Source organism: Lissotriton vulgaris, chromosome 1_2, assembly GCF_964263255.1.
Source record: "Lissotriton vulgaris chromosome 1_2, aLisVul1.2, whole genome shotgun sequence".
Classification (NCBI taxonomy): Eukaryota; Metazoa; Chordata; class Amphibia; order Caudata; family Salamandridae; genus Lissotriton; species Lissotriton vulgaris.
In genome coordinates, this window is record NC_141686.1 from 157,077,732 (window position 1) to 157,104,626 (window position 26,895).

The following is a 26,895-nucleotide window of genomic DNA, read 5'->3' on the forward strand; positions in this document are numbered from 1 at the left end:
GGCCGTGAAAGGCTTTGATGCAGCAGGGGGTGGAGCGGGAAGAGCTGCTGGCGGCACCAAGCTGGCCAACAGATGGCTGGTGATTTGATGCTGTGCACGTGCATTTTAGCTCAATGCGCTTGCGCATTGAGCTAAAAGCGCACGGGGACAGCATCAAATCTCCAGTGTAGTTAAAGTCTGTTTAAGCCCCTATAGTCTCGCTCCACTCAATGTGCATGCGCATTGACAGGCGAGACCTTAAAAGGCCTTTGCACAAAATGTTTACGCCTCCTTCAGGCAGGCTCAAAGTTGGAGGAAATATTGTTTTCTTCAAAATTTTCTAACTTTGCATGTGTTCTGTACAGCACAAATACAAAGTGGAAAAAATCTTAAACTATGTCTTGGTGTAGTATTTTGTACTGGAACAGTATCCTTCCAATACAGAACCTATGCTAGCTATCATGCACATCTTTGGTGTAAATGTGTGTGTGTTGCTGGGACGACTCCTGGTGGCCGACCGCACTGGGAACAGCCCCAACACCCACCGACCACGCACGCAACCTAGAGGTCATTCTCAACTCCACCCTCTCCACTAAGCAGGTCAACGCCGTCTCCTCCTCCTGTTTCAACACCCTCTGCATGCTCCGCAGGATCTGCAAGTGGATCCCTACCGAAACGAGAAGAACGGTCACCCAGGCCCTCGTCTGCAGCAGATTGGACTATGGAAACGCTCTCTACGCAGGAGCCTCGGCCAAACTCCTGAAAAGGCTGCAACGCATCCCGAAAGCCTTTGCACGCCTGATCCTCGACATCCCCCACCGCAGCCACATCACACCCCACCTGAGAGACCTGCACTGGCTTCCTGTCAACAAGATGATAACCTTCAAACTCCTCACCCACGCACACAAAGCACTCCACAACACCGGGCCAGCGTACCTCAACAGACGACTCAGCTTCCACACCCCCACCCACCAGCTCCGCCGACCTCGCCACAGTCCCCCGCATCCGAAGAGCGACCTGCGGCGGCAGTTCGTTCTCCCACCTCGCCACCAAGACCTGGAACACCCTCCCCGCCCACCTAAGGCAGACCCTAGACCTGCTGACCTTCAGAAGACTCCTCAAGACCTTGCTTTTCGAGCAGTAGCAGCCTTCTCCCCTCCCCTCACCCCCCACCCAGCGCCTTGAGACCCTCACGGGTAAGTAGTGCACTTTACAAATGGACTGATTGATTGATTGATTGTTTTAGGCAGCAGGAAAGTGCCCTAGCACGGTGGCTGACAGTAAGAGCACTGTATCCTAGTAGCTATGGCAATGTTGTGCTCTACCCTTTGCTAACAATGTTGCATTAAAAAATATAAAATGTGCCCTCCGCAATCCAATTTTTAACAACTTCTCTGCCCCTTTCCTGTGCTATTCTGCTGCAGAGGAGGGTGAAAGAGAAGGTTGGAGAAGCATCCACGCTCTGATGGAGCTGATGGTTTGCCAGGCACCTCTACTCAAGATTGTTAAAGAAAATCTGCTCACACACCAATCAGATGCTGAAAGGGTTTATTAAAAAAAGAAAAAATATTTGTCTGTGAACCACAGATTCAGTCATCCAGAATGTCCCCTGGCAAACTGTGTTGGAGAATGCTTGACAAGCAAAGGCAAAGCGCGAATTTACAGAAATGGACTCAAATGATTGCAGTGGGGAACACGTGAAAGATTCAAACAAAGGGAGCATACAGGTGTCTGAAGGCTGACATCATGAGAAACCAAAAGGACAACCTTAAGGCTACAACAAGTATGCAAACCTCTCAGCTGAGCAAGCTCATCGACACTTTCTCATCTCAGAAGCCAAGTCACAGAAAGGCCTCAAATGTCAGAGACAGGAACTTCCTTTAGGCATTACCTTTTATGAGCAGAAGAACCTTGGTTAAAGCAAGTTACAGTTATGGAAGTGGAAAAGTATGAGTCCACATAATAAACCCTGATGAAAACCCATCCAAGCAGAGGCTCGTGCTGTCAGTGAAAGCCAGGACAAACTAGAAATGTCTAGACAATAAAGGGCTTTATTAGAACCTGCATAAACCAACTTCCCACCACAGATCCCTCACCACAACCTGGTCCCCCTCACTCAAGGACTGGTATAGGGGCTTCACAGAATCTGGTGTCCACCACCAATGGAAATGATGGCCAAGCACACAGGATAATGGTATGGGTGGACTTGCTGCATGTATGGCTTCTACACTTTGGCTCCACTGAAAACAAATGACCACAGACCCACACTTCCTTCTCGCACAGTGTCCGTTGCATTACTTGGAAGTAACGCTGCAAAAGTATTGTTTCTCTTACCGTATTTGGCCAAAGATGCATTGTGTCTCCCTATTTCTCTTCTGATCCTAAAACACAGTCTGCGTTTATCAAATGATGCTAGCTTTATTGCACAGTTGAAGGCTATATTTGGACAGGGCCTTCAACCTAGACAGTACAAACTAGGATGTTGACCTTGCAGCAAGTTAATAGCGGCCTAGTGCAGTCCATTAGTCAATTCCAGCAAATCGGTATTTGAAGTCATCTACACATATGTAGCGGTAGCTGCAGCATTCAATCAAGGGCTCTGAAAAGAACTTAGATACCTTACTTCTAGTGTTCGCTTCCATGGTTCTGATGCAGAAATATGAACCAATCCCTTGGAGAAATGAGGTATACCAAGGCCGGTGTCCCTGGTTCCATCTGAAGCCTGTGCTGCTGCCCTCAAATGGAATGAACCAATGAAGATTGGAAATATCTCAAAAACTTGGAGTGTAGAAGAGAAACAGAGGTGCCAACAAACGGCCTATGTCTTTGTTGAGGCATTTTAGGGCATCTTTTAACAAATTGTCCACAGCAAATTTAGATGGATGATGAGGGACAGGCTTGGGTCCAGCTCCGCCGCGGCCATCTATGGATTGTCTGTCACAGAGAAAGCTCCTCTCCTCCTACAGGTGGTTTGATCCACCCCAACGCGTCCTCTGATTTCCCTTTAGTGAATTCAGTGGCATTCCGGAGTTTCATGGATCAGACCGAGCGCATCACCATGGAAACGAAACAGTCAGAGCCCCTTAAAAGCATCAATGGTGCCTCCCTCACGTCAGGGGGTGTTTGTTTGGACACAGACCATTAACACTTCGGCCATATGTTGTTTCCTGATTGATACTCTGTGTTATATCCTAGTTCTGTCCTTCCTCGTGCCCTCGTGTGTGACGACAACCTGTCACCTCTCCTGCGCGAGAGCATCCATTGTCACCTTACCCCCTCCCATTGGTTCCCTAACGTTCCACCTTTCCTTCTGTTCCACTTCAACTGCCAAACTGTCATATGAGTGATTACCTTCCTGACCCACGCACCGCTCCAGGTGTGGGGCTGTTTATGATTAAACCTATTCTTGATTCAACTGCTTGGTTCCGGTGATTTACTTCCAACACTCTGGCTTTTCCCATAGTGTTGGGAATACATTGGCTACAAATCCAAAATAAATTGATCAATTGGCAAAAAGAGATAACGTTCTTATCTCCAATTGGACAAGATCACTGCATTAAACTTTGCAAGACTGAAAGTTTCACTTGCTTTACCTTCAGCACTGAAGTTAAGACCAGTCTTGATGAAAAGCGCCTATGGCGATTATAAGATGTCTTTAGTGGGAAGAAAGCCTAAACTTTGTCATGATTGGCCGTGGGGCTGCCCTGAATGTGACTCTTCTTAACTCAGCATGAAGATAAGTGCAACCTTCTCTGGATGCCATATTGCCACAGCTCTCGAGGCCAGAGCGTAATGGGGTAATCGCGAATTAGGTGACTAAAATAAAAATAGGTAGATTATCCAGATGGGAAAAAGGAAGGAAGAATGGCATTTAAAGGACAGGAGAAACACAAGTCAGAAAAAGCACTATAAAAAATATAAAACAATTTAAACAGAGCAAGCAAAATAAAAAATAAATAGCAACACCTTCAGAGAAGGAAATACCAAGAACTACACATTAATAAATAGAAGGCAGAAGGGGCAGGGGCTAAGCATGGGCGAATTTTGCGAATCTCGCGTTCGCGAATTTTGCGGATTTGCGAACTCACAATCCGCAAAATCCGCGAATTCCCGCGAATTTGCGGATTTTTTTTTTTTGTGTTCGCCCGTGTTTCTGCCAGTTCGCGAGGGTTTTTACAATTTCGCAATTTGCGAACTTACCTGTCGGGTCGCAAGTTTTGCGAACTTGTTGTTTCTACGTGTCCAGCCTGTTTGGGACACTCTTCTTCATCACTGCCACTCTCTGTCACCACTGCCACTCTCTGACTACTCATGCCACCCTCTGGCCCACCCATGCCACCCTCTGTTTCATCACCACACCCTCTGGTTGTCCAGTGTACATTATTTTCGGCAAAAGCAAAGCACACCTTCCCTGCCTCAAGTGACCTGAATTAATTTGGGGCTGATTAATGTGTCACAGAATATTTTTTTAGCTGGCACCTGCTTCCTTAGTGCGCCCTGATTAGTGATCTTTTGCACTTGCTAAGTGCTTTCATTGTTGCAAAATTAGTTACAACACCTGCCCTGCCCCAACTGACAATAATGAATTAGGGGCTGATTCATGGATTTTAACTTCCAGCCTGGCTCCTGCTTGTCTCCCTTAGCTGTAATTCAGGACCTTTGTGGCATATGTGTAACTATTCTGAGGTTCAGAGCAGGGTCACATAATAGTTGCAACTGAACTCTGGAGGGGCCCCTCAGGAAGCACTACAGGAAATGGCTACTAATGATGAGCCTGAACTTTTGAACCTGGTAAGTAGTTTCAGTTTTGCTAAGATCGTATTTCTGCAATTTAGCACTTATTCGCGGGGCGCGAAGTTGTACTGGGAAGCCGCGAACTCACGCGAACAGTGCGAGCAGTGCGAGCAAAATCCGCTGCTCGCGGATTTGCGGATTTTGCGGGAGATTCGCGAATCTCGCGGATTGCGAATTTCCCGAAAATCCGCAAAATCCGCGAGCGAAACGGATTTTCCGCCCACACCTAGCAGGGGCATTTGGACATGAAGGTACAGATTTCCTAATATGTGACGCAAAGCAACGACTAAAGTTACTGCACTGAATAAGAGGTAGAGAACGGGACAGCAACATATCTACTAAGGCATGGAGCTGCTGCTCACTTCTGAAGTGTTAAAGCACAATTTGATTGTCTTGTGCAATGAATACACCTTTGCACCTCAGTGCAAAGGTTTGTGGTAAGGTACAAAGGTGTGTGAGTGATGCCTACCAAAAGATTTTCTACTAGAAGGGTATCCTTCCAATACAAAATACTATGCGTTTGCAACCTTTAAAACTTTTCCCACTTTGTATGTATGCTCTACAACACGTGTTTTAAGCAACAATATCTCAATCGGATTCACTGAGACAGACAAATATACGTGCATGTACAAGACATTACAAGGTCGCGAAAAAGGAGAGACTCCTGGTATCATTTATGGAAAGGGCATGTAGCATCATATATTTAAAACACATCTTATACAGGACAGTTGTGAAAGCGCTGTTGGCATAAAATAAGATGGCAACCCAAGGGGGCTTTGTGCACTTGGTGTTTGTGAAACAAAGAGTGACAGCGCGAGTGACAGGTGGGAAAACACAGCGAAGGACACAAGGTGACAAAGTGAAAAACAATATGTACACAAGCAATGGTTCGTCATCAATGAATGGATAAAAATATTTGTTTGGGAACCAAAGTTGAGAATGCGCCATAAGTCGTGCTGTACGTAGGGTCAACGGCGTTTCAAACCTATCTAGTCAGGATCTTCATCAGGACCAAGTTGCCGGTTTGGGCAGTGATTTGTTTATTACTATCTGGTGAATGAAGGGTAGGCGGAGGTGCAGTGTCGGAGCCCCGAACCGCAGTGTGCCTCCAGCCTATTTCACGCAGAGTTGGGGGGCAGGGTTGGTCCACCGATCCACTGCCGGGGTCCCGGAAGAGGTACCTAATTAAAGAGTTGAGAGCCCCGCGGAATAAATCCAGGGGCCGTTGGGTGGCTGGGAAGTCTCGTAAGTTTGCTGCAGTCACGCCCGGTATCCGAGTGCTCTACAGCGCAGCACAGATGCAGAGTTTGCACCTGTCTCAAGTGCATGTATTGTTTTGGCACAAAGCCCTGTCTACCATTGTTAGTAGATAGGGCTTTCCAACAAAATCCAGGGGAAGCTGTATGGGAACACTCATTAACCCTCCCTGGAATACCCCCAGATGCAAAGAAGTGCAAAGTAGCGCCTAAAGCTAATTTGCTATACTTTTAGGCACCTTTACAGGGTGAATTAGGTTTTGAGTTGGAAGTAAATAGAAAATCAACACAACACATCAGTTGCATTACTTTTGGGGACTTTGACCATTGCAAGATTTAGATAAGTTTGGTATCAAGATTCTAGAAGTCAATTCCATGCAGAGTCCGAATCTGGAAAGATGACATTTCGGAACATGGAACCATCCTGACAAGATGGGCTTGTTAGGAGCCCCAATGTACCCCAATATAGGCCTTAGTAGTTGCATGACCTTTTACCTACATTTGTCCTACCTTGCTCTATATAACGGTTCTGGCGCTGACCTTTTACCTAGTTAGGTGCTGATTAAATGTTGTGTGGTTTTCTTCGAAAGCTTACCTCATATATTATGCATGAGGATTCTTAGTATCACAGCAGGAATACCATCTTCTGCATATTAACTCTGTATAAAAGTCACCGCTATCATCATCCTTGGCAGACATGCCCACAGTACCATGACACCTCTAGCTAGAACCCCTGAGGGTATCTTTCAGGCATATAAGTACCACAACTTCGCTGGACAAACCAGAGGAGAAACTTCCATGCTGACACAAGACGCTGAAGTCCCTGCACGCAGACACTCCAGCACACAGTGGTCTGACATCCCTTGCGGGATGTCCAACTCGAGGCCAAGATGGGATCCTTCGTTCTGTCCCATCAGGTAATGGGGTTGGATCTTTCCTACGGAGATTCTTGGCTTTCCACCTCTATACATGTTATACACTTAGCGAGAGTTTGCATCCTAGAAGTACGCATGATTACTGCCATGTATCTATATGCCTGCATATATTCACTGTTTTAGCACCATGATAGAATTCTACCTTTTCTTTACTCTATTGGTGCTTGTAATCGTATACCTTTGTTCACTGAAGCCACTGCATGTGCTTGTGACACGTCTGAAGTCTAGCCTTCATGGTTGAACTACCAGCATTCCCCTCCCTGGGACCACAGGGTGCCCAACCACTTCACCTTTCCACTTCAGCCATGTGTGCTCTTGTGCAAGTCAGAAGTTTATCCATGCAGGTGCAGGCTGACACTCTATGCACGAGTCACACATTAAAGATGTCCATTCACCACTTCTGCCTTGTTGGCTCTCGGGCTTGGAGCCTTCCATTCTGCCAGAGGTCCCACATGGTGTCAGTCTTTCAGATATGTGCAAAAAAGGATAACAGAGAAACTCAGTGAGTCCTACATTCTACACTCGGAGAATGAGATAGAGCCCTGTTCATCAGAAGGGAGTTGACTGCTGTGCAGTCCTGGCCTAGCAACAGTGCTTCGGGTCCCAGTTTATGAGATGGTTTGGCAGAGCTCTTTGTTGTGTCAGAGCTGGAGCTACAGAGGGATAGTTAGGGATGAAGTGCAGTGACATTGCTGTGCCTGACATGACACCCCAGCTCTTCAAACAGGAGGGGACAGTGGGTCAGCATTGAGTTTTTTTTTTTTCGTTTTTTTTTTTTTTTGAAGTTCAACAAGATATTTATTGTCGTGTCTTAGGCATAGTTGACACAGCCTTTGGCCTAAAACCCTGGGGCCGGCCGCGAGGTGTAGATTCTCAGCATCAGTAAACAACACAGCCTTACAGCTGGCAACCCGGGGGTCCAGCGGCGTATCTTTTAGTAACATAACAACAATAGATTGCATTCATGCGGAACCAGCTGACTGCTACTGGACATGCAACTTCATTTTTGGGGGTGTGTTGAATCCCATTTTTGTTTTTAACAGAACATGTAGAACCATCAACCTAAAAACCCCTGGGCAATTCTACACTCCGACAACCACCGTGTGTAGCATGGTGTAAGTGCGTGTAATACAGGCCTAGGACATTGAGCTGCGTAAAGAGAAACATATCAGACCCGTTGCTTCAGGGGGTTGATCACATAAAGTCAAGCCTCGTGAACCTCCTCTTCATCCCCCTCAATGGTCAATAGATAGTCAGTCAAATAACACCAATAGTTCTTAGAGCGTGAGCGTCTGGGCAATTCCTCTTCGTAGGTGTGCAACATGTCCCTGCAGTAAGTCAGGTCCTTTAGCCATGTTTTAGAATCTGGGACCTTCTTCCATTTCCAGCACTTGGATACTTGTCTCTTAGCAATTAACAGTGCCACAGCGCAGAACTTACGTTTCCCCGCCTTGACACCGGGCAACAGTCCTAACAAACAGTTTTTCATTGTACACTCCACTTCGATCCCCACCATAACACTCAGAGTGGTCACGATTTCACCCCAAAATGCATATATCCTCTGACAGTGCCAAGCTAAATGGACAAAGTCCGCCCCGTCGTACCCACATCGCCTGCACCTGGCGTCCTCCCGTAGCCCATATCTATGCAATCGATGTGGTGTGTGGTAGGTTTGATGTAAGTACTTCAGGTGAGTAATGCGCAGGTTGCCATTTGAAGTAAGCAATTTAAGGAGCGTACACGCGACAGACCACTCACGCTCAGTCAGTGCTTCCTGTAGCGAGTCGGTCCACCTTTGCCGGGATTTGTCAGAATTGTGTGGGAGCTCACTTTGTGCCACCTTGTACAGTCTAGAAACCATATGGGAAGTGTTCGAAGTGGTAATTATGAATTGTAGCGACTGTAAAGTGGGGGGCTCTTCTGGGTAGTTTGGATATAATTCCTGAATCGCCTTCTGCAGTCTAAAGTGTGTAAACCGGAAAAGGAGGGTCGGGTTGCTGACATATGTCAGATCGTCGGCTGTGCAGAAAGCCCCTTCGTGGTATAGATCCCCAAAAGTGTCTAAGCCTATATTTTTCAGTATGTCCATTCCCACTTTTTCGTTAGTCACAGATATGCGCGGGTGAAAATGCAGTGGGAGTGCCGGGGCGTAGAGCGGCAGTTTATGTGCCATCCTCCCTAGTGTTCTCCATGCGCGAGCCGTGGTGTCAATCGTGTTAATATCTTTTGAGTGTAACGGCGGACGTTTGTGTGACACTATCGCGTTCAAGGGAACCGGTGCCGCATCGCTCTCCTCTACCGCCGTATGTGTGAGATAAGGGCTGGGATGATACCAGTGGGTCAGCATTGAGTTACATTGACAGACATGAAGTGGCATCTCTATTAACATAGCAGAATGTGCAGAAGGTAAGGGGGTGTGGGCTGCCATAGCTGTGGGTGACATCCTAGCACTGAAATATCAGGAGCCTGGGGTAGGCCAGGAGTGAGGTACAACTGGGAGGTGGCGCCAGTGCTTAATTTGTAAAAAAAAAAAAGATAAATAAGTGCCAGGGCCCTCATCAGGAGGCCATTGCAACTTGCACCACACATTACCCCTGCCTGCGCTGCCAATGATAGTAATTACACAACTTCTAATAAACACACTCATACAAGTGTGACAATTCTGATTATTTCAGGCCCCCAAAGCTATAGGAATGGCTTGGGCGGCAGGTATTAGTAGTTTTAATGTATATTGAATTAATAATTACCTGTTGTTGGGCTCATCTCTAAATTGGCCAGACACCGCCACCTTGTGCTGCCACTGTCACAAGCACTGGTGTTGACAATTAAGTGCCACTGCCGAGCATGGCAAACCACTGGCTCAAAATAAGCACTGCTTTTGTTATAGCAGAGGGAGGCACAGCAGGTAGGTGGTGCTTCACATTGGGATAGTGTTATATCTTGCACATAAACTATGTGCCTGGTGATGTGTTCAAACATAGCATAGGAGGGTTGTGCAGGTTCTGATCTCGTCAGTTACTGCCTTACGGATCTGCAAGGTGGCTGATGGTTTCTGTTATGCTGTATCATCATTAGGGCTCCCTGTTTTCCGTTTTTACTGTTTTTACAGATAAATACAGACAGAAAACATTTATTTTCTTGTCTGTATTTATTTTTAAATGTGGATATAAACGGAAATAGGTTGCTTTTTCAGTAATTCTAAATACTGTCTACCATGCCTGCCAGGCCAATAGCTGTATGGATTGATAGGTAAGAGGGTTAAAATAGAAAGGAATTTTGGTAATGAGGCTTTACCAGCAGGCGATATGCACAAGGTTGATACTGAAATGTGCATATTTTCATGTAATTGCCTTGACTTATCTTCTACGAGTGTTCACAGAATTGGAACTTGGCAGACAATTAAGCATGAGTGCATATTTATTGGTTAAATAAATGTGGAAATATACGAATTTCAGTGCGTTACCTCGGATGCCGGTGTGGCACCAGTATTAGGTTGCCCCTCATCCCCCTTCGTCCTGAGGAAGACTCACAGCGGAGGTACAAGTCACCCTCTAAGCACAAGCCGAGTCAAAACGTCGACGCACCCCACCCACATAGGGCCTGTATCATATCACATCCCATCCCCTTCACTTGATGTTGCATTTATGCATTTTACAAAATATATAAAAAATGTTATAAATAATCTGTTTAGGCCTTTCTGTACTGGTCTCTGTCTTTACCAGTCCATTGCCAAAGCATAACAAATTTTTCAATCTCAAAATATTGTACCCAGGTCCTGTGGCGATTATTGGGTTACCCCATTATTTTGTAATGTTTATTTGGATGTATGATGTTACAACGCGTACTTTTAGCACGCATACCATTACCACGGATTTTTTACAACGCAGGTCATTTTACAACGGAAACCTTTACAACGCAATACACTACAACGCAGATACTATTACAGCGTATACCATTACAACGTAAGTATAGGTAAGTATATAATATTAATATATACTGTAAATAATTATTTGGGTATTATTTAATATATTTATTTATTATTTAATTATTAAATAATGTTATTAATAAAATTAATTTTTATTTTATTATTTGTAAATATATATTAAAAATACCACTGTACCCCAAAACCCAAACCCAGCCCTAAAACCTAAAAATACCCCTGTACCCCAAAACCCAAACCCAGCCCTAAAACCTAAAAATACCCCTGTACCCCAAAACCCAAACCCAGCCCTTAAACCTAAAAATACCCCTGTACCCCAAAACCCAAACCCAGCCCTAAAACCTAAAAATACCCCTGTACCCCAAAACCCAAACCCAGCCCTAAAACCTAAAAATACCCCTGTACCTCAAAACCCAAACCCAGCCCTAAAACCTAAAAATACCCCTGTACCCCAAAACCCAAACCCAGCCCTAAAACCTAAAAATACCCCTGTACCCCAAAACCCAAACCCAGCCCTTAAACCTAAAAATACCCATGTACCCCAAAACCCAAACCCAGCCCTAAAACCTAAAAATACCCCTGTACCCCAAAACCCAAACCCGGCCCTAAAACCTAAAAATACCCCTGTACCTCAAATCCCAAACCCAGCCCTAAAACCTAAAAATACCCCTGTACCCCAAAACCCAAACCCAGCCCTAAAACCTAAAAATACCCCTGTACCCCCTGTACCCCAAAACCCAAACCCAGCCCTAAAACCTAAAAATACCCCTGTACCCCAAAACCCAAACCCAGCCCTAAACCCTAAAAATACCCCTGTACCCCAAAACCCAAACCCAACCCTAAAACCTAAAAATACCCCTGTACCCCAAAACCTAAACCCAGCCCTAAAACCTAAAAATACCCCTGTACTCCAAAACCCAAACCCAGCCCTAAAACCTAAAAATACCCCTGTACCCCAAAACCCAAACCCAGCCCTAAAACCTAAAAATACCCCTGTACCCCAAAACCCAAACCCAGCCCTAAAACCTAAAAATACCCCTGTACCCCAAAACCCAAACCCAGCCCTAAAACCTAAAAATACCCCTGTACCCCAAAACCCAAACCCAGCCCTAAAACCTAAAAATACCAATGTACCCCAAAACGCAAACCCAGCCCTAAAACCTAAAAATACCCCTGTACCCCATAACAAAATACCACTAATAAATGTTTTTAAAAAAAGATAAACTTACCTATAATTATACTTACGTTGTAAGGGTATGCGTTGTAATAGTATCTGCGTTGTAGTGTATTGCGTTGTAAAGGTTTCCGTTGTAAAATGACCTGCGTTGTAAAAAATCTGTGGTAATGGTATGCGTTGTAAAAAATCTGTGGTAACAGTTACATACCGTTTATTTTAACAGCAGTTGTACAGCAGGTAGAAGATGTTTAACACTGGGGTATCATCTGTGGCATGTACATAGTAGCAGCAGTTGTGCGGCAAGAAGAGTATGTTTTACACTGAGGCACAATCATGTGGCATGTACATAGTAGTAGCAGTTGTGCGGCAGGTAGAGTGTGCGTTACTCTGGGTGACTATTCTGTGGCATGTACGTTGTAGCAACAGTAAAGGATGTTTTACACTGGGGTATCCTTCTGTGGCATGTATATAGTAGAAGCAGTTGTGCTACAGGAAGAGGATGTTTCACACTGGGGCACAATTATGTGGCATCTACATAGTAGCAGCGGCTGTGCAGCAAGTGGAGGATGTTTTACCCTGAGGTATCATTCTGTGGTATGCATTACTCTGGGTGACTATTCTGTGGCATGTACGTTGTAGCAACAGTAACGATGTTTTACACTGGGGTACCATTCTGTGGCATGTTTATTTTATCAGCAGTTGTGCAGCAGGTAGAGGATGTTTTACACCGGGGTACCATTCTGTGGAATGTTTATTTGATCAGCAGTTGTACAGCAGGTAGAGGATGTTTTACACTGAGGTACCATTCTGTGGAATGTTTATTTTATCAGCAGTTGTACAGCAGGTAGAGGATGTTTAACACTGAGGTACCATTCTGTGGAATGTTTATTTTATCAGCAGTTGTACAGCAGGTAGAGGATGTTTAACACTGAGGTACCATTCTGTGGAATGTTTATTTTATCAGCAGTTGTACAGCAGGTAGAGGATGTTTTACACTGGGGTACCATTCTGTGGAATGTTTATTTTATCAGCAGTTGTACAGCAGGTAGAGGATGTTTTACACTGGGGTACCATTCTGTGGCATGTTTATTTTCAGCAGTTGTGCAGCAGGTAGAGTTTTTTTTTTACACTGGGATACCATTCTGTGGCATGTACATCGTAGCAGCAGTTGTGCAGCAGGTAGGAAATGTAGTGAATGAAGGGTCATCATCAGGACAAGAAAGACCAGTCAGTCTACATATAGGAAACGAAAAAAATCAACAGAATACATTAATAAAGATATAATTCCTTCCGAATAAATGGGTTATGTCATAATAGTTATGCTGGTGTTACTCATGTTGAAAATTTGGTGAGATGACCAATCTGAAAAAATCTAAATTATCTTTTTAACTAGAAACCGAGGTAACTGCAGCCGACTGTAGAAATATACATGTGAACCTCCACAGGAATTGTCAATCTGAGGAGGGACTTACTTGAAAATGAGAAAATGAGAAAATAAGGGCAGCAAATATCGGGCCGAAATAGACTAGAAGAAATCTCAGCTAGAGAGGTTGCCTGGATATTAATGACAGGATCACCTAAGCAAAAAATTGCAAGAACTGTAAATCCATAAAAACTCTGTGCTGGTTGCCAATGCAGCAAGTGTGCGTTGCTCTGTTTGCCTCCAGGGCTGCTGGAGGGTCAGCTTCAAGTGGGAACAAGGGTGCTAGGTGTTGGTGTCCCAATGCAACTGCAGGAGATAAGTTGCACACATGTGTAGAAGCATCGTAAGTATTCAAAATGGTCGCCTGCATGACATCAGGCATAAACAGAGAAAAATTACTCACATAAAGAGAGGGACGAGTGTTTAGTAGACAACAGACCGGTGTGAAAAATAGAAGAAACCCTGCCTTTAAAAATGGAGATAGAAAAACAAGCCCCTCAGTGATTGTTTCGAAAACCAAAATAAAACCAAAATATATTGGTCTCATTATACATATATTATCCACAGTGGCTGATTTGTGGAAAGTTGGTATGTTAGGCACTCGATTGTTAACATAACACATGAACTAGATATGATTTGCATGAAAGGCATAACTGTAATAGAAAGGGACATGTAGGAACATTCAGTGCATACCACCAGATATCACGTAGGTCATAATTTTTATTTTTTTATTTTCCAGAGTTTTAGATAGCGCGAACTTCACTCGGTTATCAGAGCGCTTTACATAGCACCAGTTGCATTACATGAAGACACATTCATTTTTTGGTATGCGCTGTTAGATTTAGTTATTTGCCCAGAATCACAGGATGTTCAGCGTCAATGCCGAGACTCGAACCCAGTTCCCCAGATTTGAGGTCGACCACCCTAGCCGTTAGCCCAACTCCATAATGTGAGGTCATAATGGAGATGCATGACATTGCATCTTATGCCAAAGTCGGGTCTTTACTTTTTGGGTGATTTGTCCAATGTAAATTTAGTCACAGGGTTACAAAATTGCATATATTGCAATTATGGAATAATGTCTCAGTTTGTGCATCACCTCACCTTGTTGTAAAACGTTTGTGCTCTGTGTGGAACCACAGTAGTCCAAAACAAATCAGTATTTATTGTTGTTGCCGTTGACGTTGTTTCGGCCCACGGTGAATGAAGGGTCATCATCAGGACAAGAAAAAGTACATAGAAGCAGGAGCAGTTAGGATATATGTGGGAAAAGAAAAACAACAGAATAAATAATATTTATGGATTAATACTTATAATTATAACAGGAACTGATTTGTTTTGAACTGTTGAAATGCTGGGGCCCAAAATATACAAAAAGCATAATTGTTCTATTGTTTTCATGTATTATACACACTGTTGTTCACTCACTATGTGACCACTGGGGCACAGAACACCTTTTATTACGTTGTGAATATATTATTGAAAAGTCTATAATTTATTGACATATTGGACGGGTATGCTCAGACGTGAGTCCCGTGCTCTCCATGCTACTGGAATCAAGCTATCCTGGCTGATGAGGGCTGAAAGCCCGAAACCGGTCCTAGGATGCTTGTTTCCAGTCCAGGGAGGAGCTGGCTTGGCAGTTCGGGCTGGACTGTTCCCTTTGGGCACAGGGTCAAAACTGATTTGCATATGGCTGGGTTCAAACTGGAATGGCATGGTGAACAAAAAAAACGGTGGATTTAGGCCCAGATCTCTGTACTGGGGTGAATGTATGACATTGTTCTGCATTCTGTCCATCAACTGTTGTTTTTTTATTTTGGAATCTTGACACATCTTGTGGATTGAATAATTACATATTTATTACCTTTCATATTTTAATTGAGCACACCACAGGGATCCTTCTAATATTCTTGCGATTAAATGCCGTTGGTTCCAGGTGCCTGAGTCAAAGCAGCAGGACGTTTCAAGGCGCATTGCACCTTGTCAGCATCATTAAATGTAAACATTATGAATGTTTTACAAGGGGCACACTGACTGAGCCAATCGAGGCAAAGTGGACTGCTCATGGGCCTTAGAATGCAATAGTGGGAGGAGGGTCACTGACCAAGGACATGGTGCATTGATTGACTTTTGAGTGTTCACAGTGCAGGACTATCGTGGAACGTCCAAGAATTCCTCTTTTATGCGTTTCTTCTCTTTCCCACAGGGCCAAGTACTTCCGGGCAAAGAAGGTGAACCAGGACTATGAAATCCGAGTGGAGCAGGTGAGTGTACATGCACCATGGACTTATTACTCAAGAAGTTTGGCTTAGAGAGGATAGCATGTGTGGTGGTTGACATCACTGGGTGTAGATAATACGCTTGTGATACATTTTACTTTATTCTGGTCCTAGTTTGAGAAAAGGCTGGTTTCTGACTTTTGGGACATATGGCACATGTACTGAAAAGTATCTGTAAAAATAATGTGTTGACTTATGTTTTAGGACTTTATTTTGAGTTTGCGGGCCGATGAACCGCCAAACCCACTGTGGCAGTGCAGCTGCCGCTGGAGTGGTGGTCCGACTGCCCTATCACAAGTTGGGCGGTCGAACTGCCATACAGAGTATCTCAGGGCTCTGATCTGTCTTGCAACACACATATGGCCCTCCTGGTGGCAAGTTAACTCCTTTTAGATTTGTTATGAAATGTAGGCAGGTGGGACACAGTTCCACCACATGCTTGGTGATGAGTTTGGCAACTTACTAAATTTGCCTCACTGCCTTTAGATGCAAATTAACAATCTGTTCGTAAATGTCATAAAATTGAAATCGTACTCCTGGTCTCCTGGTCCAGCCTTCCGGCCGCCACCCTTGCCAGGGGAGCTCCTTGGCTGCTCGCAGAAATTCACCCTGATGCACCCTGTGGTCCTGTCACATTTGTATCAATGTAAAAAAGTATACACTGTCCACCCCAGCATTTTGCCTCATTATCCCAAAGATTTCAAAGTGATACAGGTCACCTGTTGTTAACTTTGAAACAATGCGACCACATCAGCCGGCCAAACAGTCCCTACATGGATCCCAATAAAAGAAAGAGCTGCCTTGAAAACACTTTTCCTCGCCCACCAGATGCTTCATGGCTACTCTCCCTACTATCATTGGGAACCATTTGTCCCTGAACAACTACATGTCCAGGGCTCCTTCTTGTTGAATTCCCGTTCTCTTCAATCAAGAAATAAAAAAAATCAATTTTCTCAGATCCTTTATGACCCAGCTCTTCTCCCTGGCATATGCATAATGATGTTTTCTCCATGTCAACCCCCTCCAGTTGGACTGTGTGTCCTGTCGAGTCAGACACCCAAGGCTGGCTACACCCAGCCTCTCTGAACTTTTTATTTCTCGAGTCTTTGCTATCATTTTGAAAGCATTATTGACTGGTATATGGCACTGCCCATCCTTGCCGAATGATCTACTGCATTCTGCACCACCCAGTGGCGTAGGAAGGGAGGTGCGGGCCGCCCCGGGTGTCATCACTGAGTGGGCTGACAAAATGGCAAAAATGTGTGTAACTATCGTTTTTTTCCTTATTTTAATAATTTCAATGTGGGTGGGGAGGGGGATGTGACAAGAAATATTCCGCACCGGGTACCACCGGATCTTACTATGCCACTGGCACCACCGGTTTCTTTCAAGTGGACTAAATTGCATATCACTGGTCCCTCATTCTAACCAAGGCACTCTTCAGCTATGAAAAGATGGTTGATAGCACTTTCATAAAGCTCACATAAAATTAAAATAAATGGATGATCGCTAATCAGAAAGAAGCACAACATTGTGTCGCGTGTTTTGCCGGTCAATACCTACCAGCGAAAATACTAGGCGGAGGATGACACAATGAACATATAATACCTTTCCATGACCCTTGATGACTATGGAGTCATCTGCCAAACTAGGCAGCAGTCCAATAAAATACAATGTACCACAGGTAACCTGTCTATATCCTTCCACCTAATATGCTACTATAACTCATCTTGGTTACTTATTTATTGGAGCATTACAAACTGCTGTCTGTCACCTTATAGTTGCGTAAGATCAGTATACATGTTAAGGTGGAGATGATTGACAAGAGATTGGCGGTCAATAGTTGCCGAAACAAATGCTATACATGGCCCGCCGCTGGTATATCAATCATAAAGACTTGACCTTGGTCAAAAGTCAGTCTGAATAACTCGGTTGCCAGAGTATTATGAAGCCAATTTGGTAGGGTCCTCTTCTACTGGTCAGTTTCATAGAATTTCAGAGCTTTGGGCACTAAATTCCTAGAAATCTGTCTGCGTGGTTTATTCTTTTCAAAGTATATTGAGTAATACAGGGCTATCTTACCGACAGGCAATTCCTGATTAAAATATCGTAGAAAATCAGAGCATTCTACATTCATTTCTAGTATGCTTTATGGGTGCAACAAATAATGTTAAACATATTTGCAGACCTTTATGAAGCCAACAGAGTGCATTCAATATTGCGTTAGGTGGTCATGCTAGTGGAGATTCAAGAACCGTTTGCTGCCTGATACTAGTGTCTTCTTTTAAATTTTAATATCTTTGGGAAGCCCGGTGTAAGTCACGCTATAGTAGTCAAGACATGCCGCCACCAGAGATCTTATGTAACAAAGCCCTCAAATTGCACCGTCCCTGCTTCTTTGTGTGCCCCTTCGTTTGAGCTGTCTGGACTCAGGGACTCAGTCGCACGATTTTCTTCTTCTAGTATTGTGGCCAAGCGATCTTTTTCAGATGAAATGAAATACCAGTATTTGTAAAGCGCACAGCTACCTCCGAAGTGGTGTGCTGGTGCTGGTGGCCCTGGGGAAGATTAAGCAAGCTATTGCCCTAGTCACATGATGCTGGGCTAACCCGCCACCGGCGCCAGGGATCGAACCGTGAACCCCGTAGTTCGGAGTCAGGCACCCTGGCCACTGCGCAACACCTCTTCCATCAGATATGCAAATTCTTTAAGGATCTGCACATCGCAAATGGATGATGAGAGTAAATCTTACTCTGGTATTAGGATTTCTTTAAACTTTTTATTTTTGTATCCATGTGTCCTTCGAGGATACACCAGTCCAGACATATCTATAAGCTTAACTCATTCATGCCAACTCGGAGCACCATTTTTAAATACAAATTTCTGTAAAACTATGCTATACGAAACCAAGCATAGGCACTTCTTTGAGTAAAATTCTACCTCTGTACCAAATTTGGTTTAATTCTGTTCAGTTGTTTTTGATGGTTCGAAATAAAAGAGAAAATCATAATTAATAGACGCTTCGTAATTATTTTATTTGATTAATTCTTTATTATTCTTGTCTCTATCATAGAAGAGACACACACTTCAGCCCATACAATGCATTTCGTTCCCAACTTGAACTCTTCAAGACTACAATGTTTCGTATATCAATATAGAACACAAATACATTTAGACAAGTTAAAATTTGTCAATTTATCGACATCTACTGAATTTGAACTTATATAGATTTCATAACGTTCATAAGCATTTGATGAGTACTATGTTCTGTGTCTTGGTCTTGTAATCAATTATTTGTATACACATGTGAAATTTTATATTGGATAAAGAAAACACACCAAGACATAAAGTCATTAATGAATTAAAATATAAAAACAGAGAGACTCTCAGTTAATGTATTATAATGTATTGGATAATCGAAACAGCTTACCTTTATTATCATACTCAACACTTGTTTGTCTATCATGTATATTAAATTATCCAAACTGTTTCCCTTTTATCATTATATTCAAGACTTATAGGGCCAGATACATCAAGCATCCATTTTGCGATTCCTTATTAGCGAAAAATAAAGAATCGCTAATAAGGAATAGCAAAATGGAATGCATCAAGCAATCACAACAAAAATAGCGATTCCTTAGAATTCCTTAATTGTGACTAGCAAATTGCGAGTCTCAATTAATGAATACCTGCCCATTCATTCCTATGGGGCTAGAGGCCCATAGGAATGAATGGGAAGACAATCTCAATTTGTGAATCGCAATTAGCGATTCGCAAAATGAGATTGCGAGTTCAAGGGTGCAGGGGTGTCCAAAGGACACCCTGTAGCACCTCTGAATTTGATCTGTGCACATATGTTGCGCACACACATGCCCTTAGGGCATGTGTGTGCGCAACATGAAACTTTGAAAAATGCACAAAAGTGCATTTTTCAATATTTTTGCAAATTACCATGAAGTTGTACTTCGTGGTAATTTGCGTGCCCTATTAGCGAATTCGCTATTTTTGGAACTTTTATGCATTGCATTTAAGGAATCTCAATTTGAGATTCCTTAAATGCAAACAATCGCAATTTAGCGAATTCTCTATTTGAGATTTTTGCATTTGGGATGATGCATCCCAAATGCAAAAATACTGGTCGCAAAGGGGCAGATTCAGAGAATCTTTGCGACCGGTTTTTAGCTTGATGCATCTGGCCAATACTGTCATGTCTTCTACACAGAATTCAAGTTCTAATTCATGTCTAATGCACATGCTGTAATGATATGCCCATACCTAATTCTAGTAGGTGTAGAAATCCACAGCATGATTGAATATGTCACCAACAGCCCAGTGTTTGTTCTTTGGGCCTGGCTACAAAGAACTTTAGCTTATTTGTTTAATTGACTTTATGCCATCAAATTTTTAAAAAGTTCAATAAGAAGCAGAGTAAGAGTTGGCTTTGAATCAGCGCCCTTGAACTATGACTTTTCATGTGTTTTTATGGTTTGCCACTGTTTAGATGGGATGTCCTTAAAGGCTTTGGTATTTTGTAAATGGTTACATTGTCACATTTATGTTCACATTAGGCTTTGGTGCTGGGGATCAACTGGTCCTTTTGTTAGACTAAATCAGTGTGAGTATTTAAATGTATTTAATATTAATAGCTTGTTCATAATGTTTATATTCATGAAGTGCTTTTTTTGTTTGGATGCATTGCTCTGTAAGACTTAGGCCCTCATGAATACGGGTTTAAATTGCGATTCCTTTGCAAATCGGAAGTATGCATTGTGAGAAAATTATCATACCTGGGTAGCTTTCCCCTGATAAATTCTGGCAGGTCAAACCTGCTGACATTTATCGGGGAAAAATGTCTGGGATTGACCATTACATGTGGATTTGGTGCTGCTGTAAGGACCAAAATCTTCATGTTATTCCCCAAAAACTTGTAATCAGGTGGTATTTATCTCACCCTATGAATTAATTCGGTGTCTGCGGAGTCGGATTTGATCAGGTGTGATACAGGCTGCTCGTTATGAGGGCCTTAGTGTTTTAATAATAAGCACTACATGCTCATTTGTTTTACTTTGCTGTCATAATATATTGTTGGATTTATAGCTTTTTGTTCAAGAAGTAAAGATAAGCTTATGTATAGGCTTTCCCAAAGAAAATACTGGCTCTTGGTCAAAAGTAAGTATTAGGAAATATTTTGCTTTGTATGATTTTCAAGTTGACTACTTATAGTGCAAACATTATCTTAACACTCCTTTTCATAATGCTCTTATCACTGTTCAAGAAGGGGACCCTACATATGGTTTCCGTGCTTTTGCAGTCTAAGATCATGCAATATGATGAACATCTTGTTTTTAGAACAGCTGCAGGGCAACAAACACAAAGTTACCCAAATATTACCACACACTTCCCCAAACAACAAGCCGAACTACTGGATTTGACAATGCTTGTTTTTCGTTGTCAATTTCTTTGGAAGCGGAATTTGTAAAAACGAATATGTCGGTGTTTGCAGACCACAGATTGAATTTAATTCACTAACTTGGCATTCCTCTTCATCATGTCCTTGGCTGCCTTATGACTCTGGCCATGAGGAGTCCAATCCTTTTTTTGCCTAAATATTGTAAATGTATTTATATAGCACTTACTACCCCTGAAGCGGCATTAAAGCTATTTTCAGTGCATTTCACGCTACTCCGGAACCCAAAGTAGATTATTGGTGGATTCGTATTAGGAAATATAAATTGGGGATTGAAGCGGTGGCCATGTGAGTCTGTTAATTAGATTGAATAGGATAAAAGGGAGATAGAAGAGGGAAGAGTCTAGAAAGTTTTGTTTGGGAAATCTTAGTAGTAAAATGAGGTTTGGGATGGGTCAAAGGAGAATTGAGGAGGGAAAAGTCTAGAAAGGGTTATTTGGGAGATCATAGTTGTATAATGAGGTCTGGGATGAGTCAGAGAGTGGAGGTAGACAATATATTGAAAACGGATGAGACATAGAGTAGTGAATTTTAGAGAGTTTAAGGTTTTTTTTACAGTGAAAGTAGAGTAATAAAAATATAGTATAGATACATGACTACATAAAATGTTATACATATCTATGGATAATAATAAAGGGATACAAAGTTGTATTATATAGTGTCCCATATGTACATGCATGGATAAATATTTAGAAACTCAGACTTTCAAATGTTGCTGTACGTAAAGCTAACTTACTTATTTTTAGTATTTTGGGCAACTTTTATGTTTGTTTATTTATTTATATTTATTTATATCTTATATTTTGTAACAAAAGTAAATATATAGAAAAAAAAGCTTGCGGACGGCCTTTTTTTCTATTTGTTTACTTTTGTTACAATAGTGGCACTCGCACTTTAACCTTAAACATCTCAAGCTAAAGTGCGGGTGCCACAATTACTTCAAAAGTGAAGAAATAGAAAAAACGTATTTTTTCGTTTTCTTTAATTTTGAAGGAACCGCTCTTTTGCTTAAAATGTTTAAAGGTGAAGCGTGAGTGCTGCGACTGATTTGTAATGAAATAGCTCTTGCATTACTGAAAGTTTGAGCTATAGATGTTGCATTATAATTAGCAACTCCAATAGCTCATACTTTCAGTAATGCGAGACCTATTGCATTGCAAATGCTTGTTCTTGTATGCTGAGGGTTTGAGGCAGGGTGCCAATTTGGAGCAGGGATTCCTCTATTGTGTGCATTTGGTGATTTGATTCCTGATGAAAAGTAGTACTGGTCCATGTATTTTTTTGTGGGTGATACAAGGCAGTTTGAAATTGGTTCTTCTGGCAACAGGTACTCAATATTGGGCCCTCAAGGCAAGGGAGATGTGGACCTGTGGCTTTTTATTTAGCACTAGTCTGTGTGTGCAGGTGGTGGAGATGGTGGTTGAGAGTGAGTTGGTGCACTGTGTTGTTTTTGTAGAGTAGCCTTGTTTGTGTACTAAACAAGAAGATACAAAGTTGTGAAGAGTAGTGTGTTGTTCATATGCTTTGTGTTTGTATAGGCTGGAATGTGTATGGATTAAGGGTGGTGGAGCACTTGGGTCATGTTTTAAGGCTCTAGATTGTGCAATAGATGAGAGGAGAGTGAATGTGTGTTGTTGTGGTAGAGTGTTTGTGGTAGGTAGTAGTGGTAGTAATGAGGGTGTTTTTTTTCTATTTTATGTAGTATGAAATTGTGTGTATGTAAGATTTTGGTGTGTTGGGGTGTGAATTATTTTATTGATATAGTGAGTTTCTGATATGGATGTGGATGTAAAGCCCTGTTGGTGAGCGGAAGTTGAATGACAAACTGGGTGGTGATGTATGTTGGAGGAGAGTGTATGTGGTGTGTGAGAGGACATGGCCTGTGGTCATCAGTGTTTTATTATCTTTGTGAGCATGAAGAGATAATATGTGTGGTGGAGTGGCGTGCAAGGATTGGTTGGTTGTGTGTTTTTTGGTAAAAAGATGAAAGATGAGGAGGGTGTAGTTGATGGTGATGGAATGAGGTCTGTTAGGAGTGCATTGAAGGTAGGGGTGGTGTTTTGTATGAACAGGTAGTGTGTGCTTGAAGAGATTAAGGTTATGCATAATACTGTGTTTGTGTTGTGTTGGTGGTGTGTGAATTGATAGTGGTATAGGACAGAGTGGTGGTTTGTGTGAGAGTAAAGGTGCCATTGTGTGGCAACTGGGGTAGAAGATTGTATAGATGTGGTTGTCGGGTTTCGTAGGGATTGTTGAGACATTGAAATGTGGATAGAGATTATTGTGAATGAGTCGTGTGCATTTGCTGAGACTGTGTCATTATGTTTAGGGGTGTGGATGACTTACGGTGATGGCTGGAAATAGAAACATGCATTGGATTTGCAATAGGTCTCAGATTAATTTGAGTTAGAGCTAATGGCATTGTAAATGGCAACGTCTTTTAGCCATGTGTTATGGAGTGTATGCATGTGGTGTGTAGTGGAATTATGTGGGTTGGATTGGAATTGTAGCAATGGTGGCATGCTGCGCTTTAGATGAATATGTTTAAAAGTAAAGTGCACCATACTGCGATTGCTGCAATAGTTAATTGTGGATATGTTAACAATTGATGTGTGCACTGATGGCTGGTGGTGTGTTTGCCTGTAGAAATTGTGCACTGATGGCTGGTGGTGTGTGTGCCTGGTGAAAGCGTGCACTGCCGGCTGGTGGTGTGTGCCTGGTGGAAGCCTGCACTGACGCCTAGTGGTGTTTGTACCCAGTGAAAGCGCGCACTGACTGTGTGGTTGTGTGTGGTTGTGGGTGTGGTGGTGAGTGTGTGGTGGTGAGTGTGTGGTGGTGTGTGTGTGCTGGTGTGTGTGTGGTGGTGTGTGTGTGTGTGTGTGAGTGGTGTTGTGTGTGTGGTGTTGTGTGTGCGGTGTGTGTGTGGTGTGTGTGTGGTGTTATGTGTGTGGTGTTATGTGTGTGGTGTTATGTGTGTGTGTGGTGGACTTAGTTCGAGTTTTCTTACCCTGCACACTCAAACACTGCCCCTACACACTCACACACTGCTCACCCTACACACTCACACAATGTTCACCTTGCACACTCACACACTGCTCACCCTGCACATTGACACACTGCTCACCCTACACACTCACACACTGTTCACCCTGCACACTCACACAATGTTCACCCTGCACACACACACACTGTGCACCCTGCACACACACACACTGCGCACCCCACACACACACACACTGCTCACCCTACACACTCTCACACTGCTCACCCTGCAGACTCACACACTGCTCAACCTACACACTCACACACTGCTCACCCTACATACTCACACAATGTTCACGCTGCACACTCACACACTGCTCAACCTACACACTCACACAATTTTCACCCTGCACGCTCACACACTGTTCACCCTGCATACTCACACACTGCTCACCCTATGTAATGCAAAAAGACCTAGCTCTGCCCTTTGGCCTGTGTTGTAATCGTACAGTAGGTTGTGAGTAGTTGCCTTTGATTGGTTGGGGAGTCACCTCCTTGCTGCTTCCCTCACAGAGGGCCGGCTGCCTCCATGAAGCTCCCAAGACACGTGTTCAGCTGTTCTTTGTTTAAGCTCCTGTGTGTCAGTGCACCGTGTAAGCGCACAAGTATACTCTGCTCTCTCTGGGACACTCACACTGCTGAGTCTCTCTCACACTGCTGAGTCTCTCTCGCTCTGCTGTCAATCTCGCTCTGCTGTCACTCTCGCTCTGCTGTCACTCTCACTCTGCTGTCTCTCTCACTTTGCTGTCACTCTCACTCTACTGTCTCTCACTCTGCTGTCACTCACTCTGCTGTCTCTCACTCTGCTGTCTCTCTCACTCTACTCTCGCTCTGCTGTCACTCTCACTCTGCTGTCACTCTCACTCTGCTGTCTCTCATGCTGTCACTCTCACTCTTCTGTCTCTCATGATGTCACTCTCACTCTGCTGTCACTCTCACTCTGCTGTCAATCACTCTGCTGTCACTCTCACTCTGCTCTCTCACTCTGCTGTCACTCTCACTCTGCTGTCTCACTCTGCTGTGTCACTCTCACCCTGCTTTCACTCTCACCCTGCTGTCACTCTCACCCTGCTGTCAATCTCATTCTGCTGTCACTCTCACTCTGCTGTCACTCTCACTCTGCTGTCACTCTCATAATGTGTTTGTCGTTGGCGTTCAATCACTTAACAATCCGTACCTATCCCTAAATGAACCTGTCTAAATTGACGTGGGCCCTGTGTACCACCATGCTCAATCTTTCTGATAGAAATGACAGGCAGTTAAATAACTTTTTGCCACGCGCAAACACTCTTCACAAGTTGGTGTTCCCTTTCTGCTATAAAGTCAGTTCTCTCGGAGCAGCACAGCTTTGCGTCAACAGAAAGTACAATGTTTTAATTTTTTTAAACATCTTGCGAAGATGATACCTTTATTGGGCTAACACACCGCTATAGTTTTGGCTTGCAGGGCCACAAAGGGTCTTCCTCAGGTGGTTATAGTAGGAATGAAAGAGATCTCCCGGTGCAGGGCAGAGCCGTATTTCCATTTTACGCCGCGGATGAATGGAAGTGCGGGGCTGTCCCTATCTTCCCATTGTTTCTGCAGCAGCCGCAATAATTCAAAACATATGGCCTCTGGTGCACGTAACAGACACCAGTAGGCCATGGGCAGAGCTACGCGACCGCCCAGGGCCTATTGCGTGTTCTGTTAAAAAACAGAACGCACATGAAGGCCAATGAAAATGATCCTTGGAAATAACACTCACGAACTGCGAGGAATTTCCAGGTCCATTTTCAAATCCCCGGGAAAAGGACTCTCGCTGCGCGACACTGCATGCGCAGTTTACGGCAGGCCCGAGCCCTAAAAAGAGCAGCATTTAGCCCTAACACTGACCTGGCCTGAACAGGCCCAAACAGGAAGCTGCCCTTGCTGCCCCCTCCCTGAGCCGTGATGCGGGGTCTGAGACGCAGGGCTGGACTGGGAAGCACAACCGGCCCTGTCAAAGTGCTCGGTAGGACCCCACCCCCACCCCCTCCCCACTCAGGGAGAGGGGGGATTGGAGGTGCCGCCGAGTTCTTTGCCGGGGCTGGTTTTCGGACGATTTTGGTACAGGGCCGATTTAGCAACTGGCCCCCACCCGTGCAGCGCACTGGGGGATTGCCCGGTGCCCTCTATGGCCAGTCCAGCCCTGCTGAGACGCTGTGTTCCATAAGGTTAATAGCCTACATCAAGTGACCATGCACCAATGGGAACGTTAGCCTTAACCAATCAGAATCCTAGCCCTAAACCCGAGAGCCACTGGGAGCCTTGCCCCTAATCACAGCCCTAGAAGCCAATCGAACCACAAACCCTTAGACCTAGGTCCAAAAAAACACATGGCCCTAGGAACCAATTAGAACACAGATGCAACCGACAAATAAGAAAACTATTTAAAGAGCATATGACCTTAACCTGTGCAGGTGTGAGGAGAGGGGTCAGACCTGCTCAGATGCCTGTGAGCCAATCACTAAAGCACAAACTGGATCTTTTTGGATACTGACAGGCTCAATGCACACTTTGAAGGTACTGTTCCACCCCGCAGTTAAAACCCAAATCTAAAGCCACTAAAATACTGCTTTTGC

The 26,895-nt window shown here is 43.7% G+C and overlaps 1 protein-coding gene across 1 annotated transcript in view; it reads left to right on the forward strand.

Moving 5' to 3' along the window:
* SYN3 (synapsin III) overlaps positions 1 to 26,895 on the forward strand; it is a 1,181,147-nt gene that overhangs the window by 251,345 nt on the left and 902,907 nt on the right. The window contains exon 3 of the mRNA XM_086953619.1: positions 15,714 to 15,771. Coding sequence (XP_086809745.1) covers positions 15,714 to 15,771 — 58 coding nt within the window. The remainder of the gene's footprint in view (positions 1 to 15,713; positions 15,772 to 26,895) is intronic.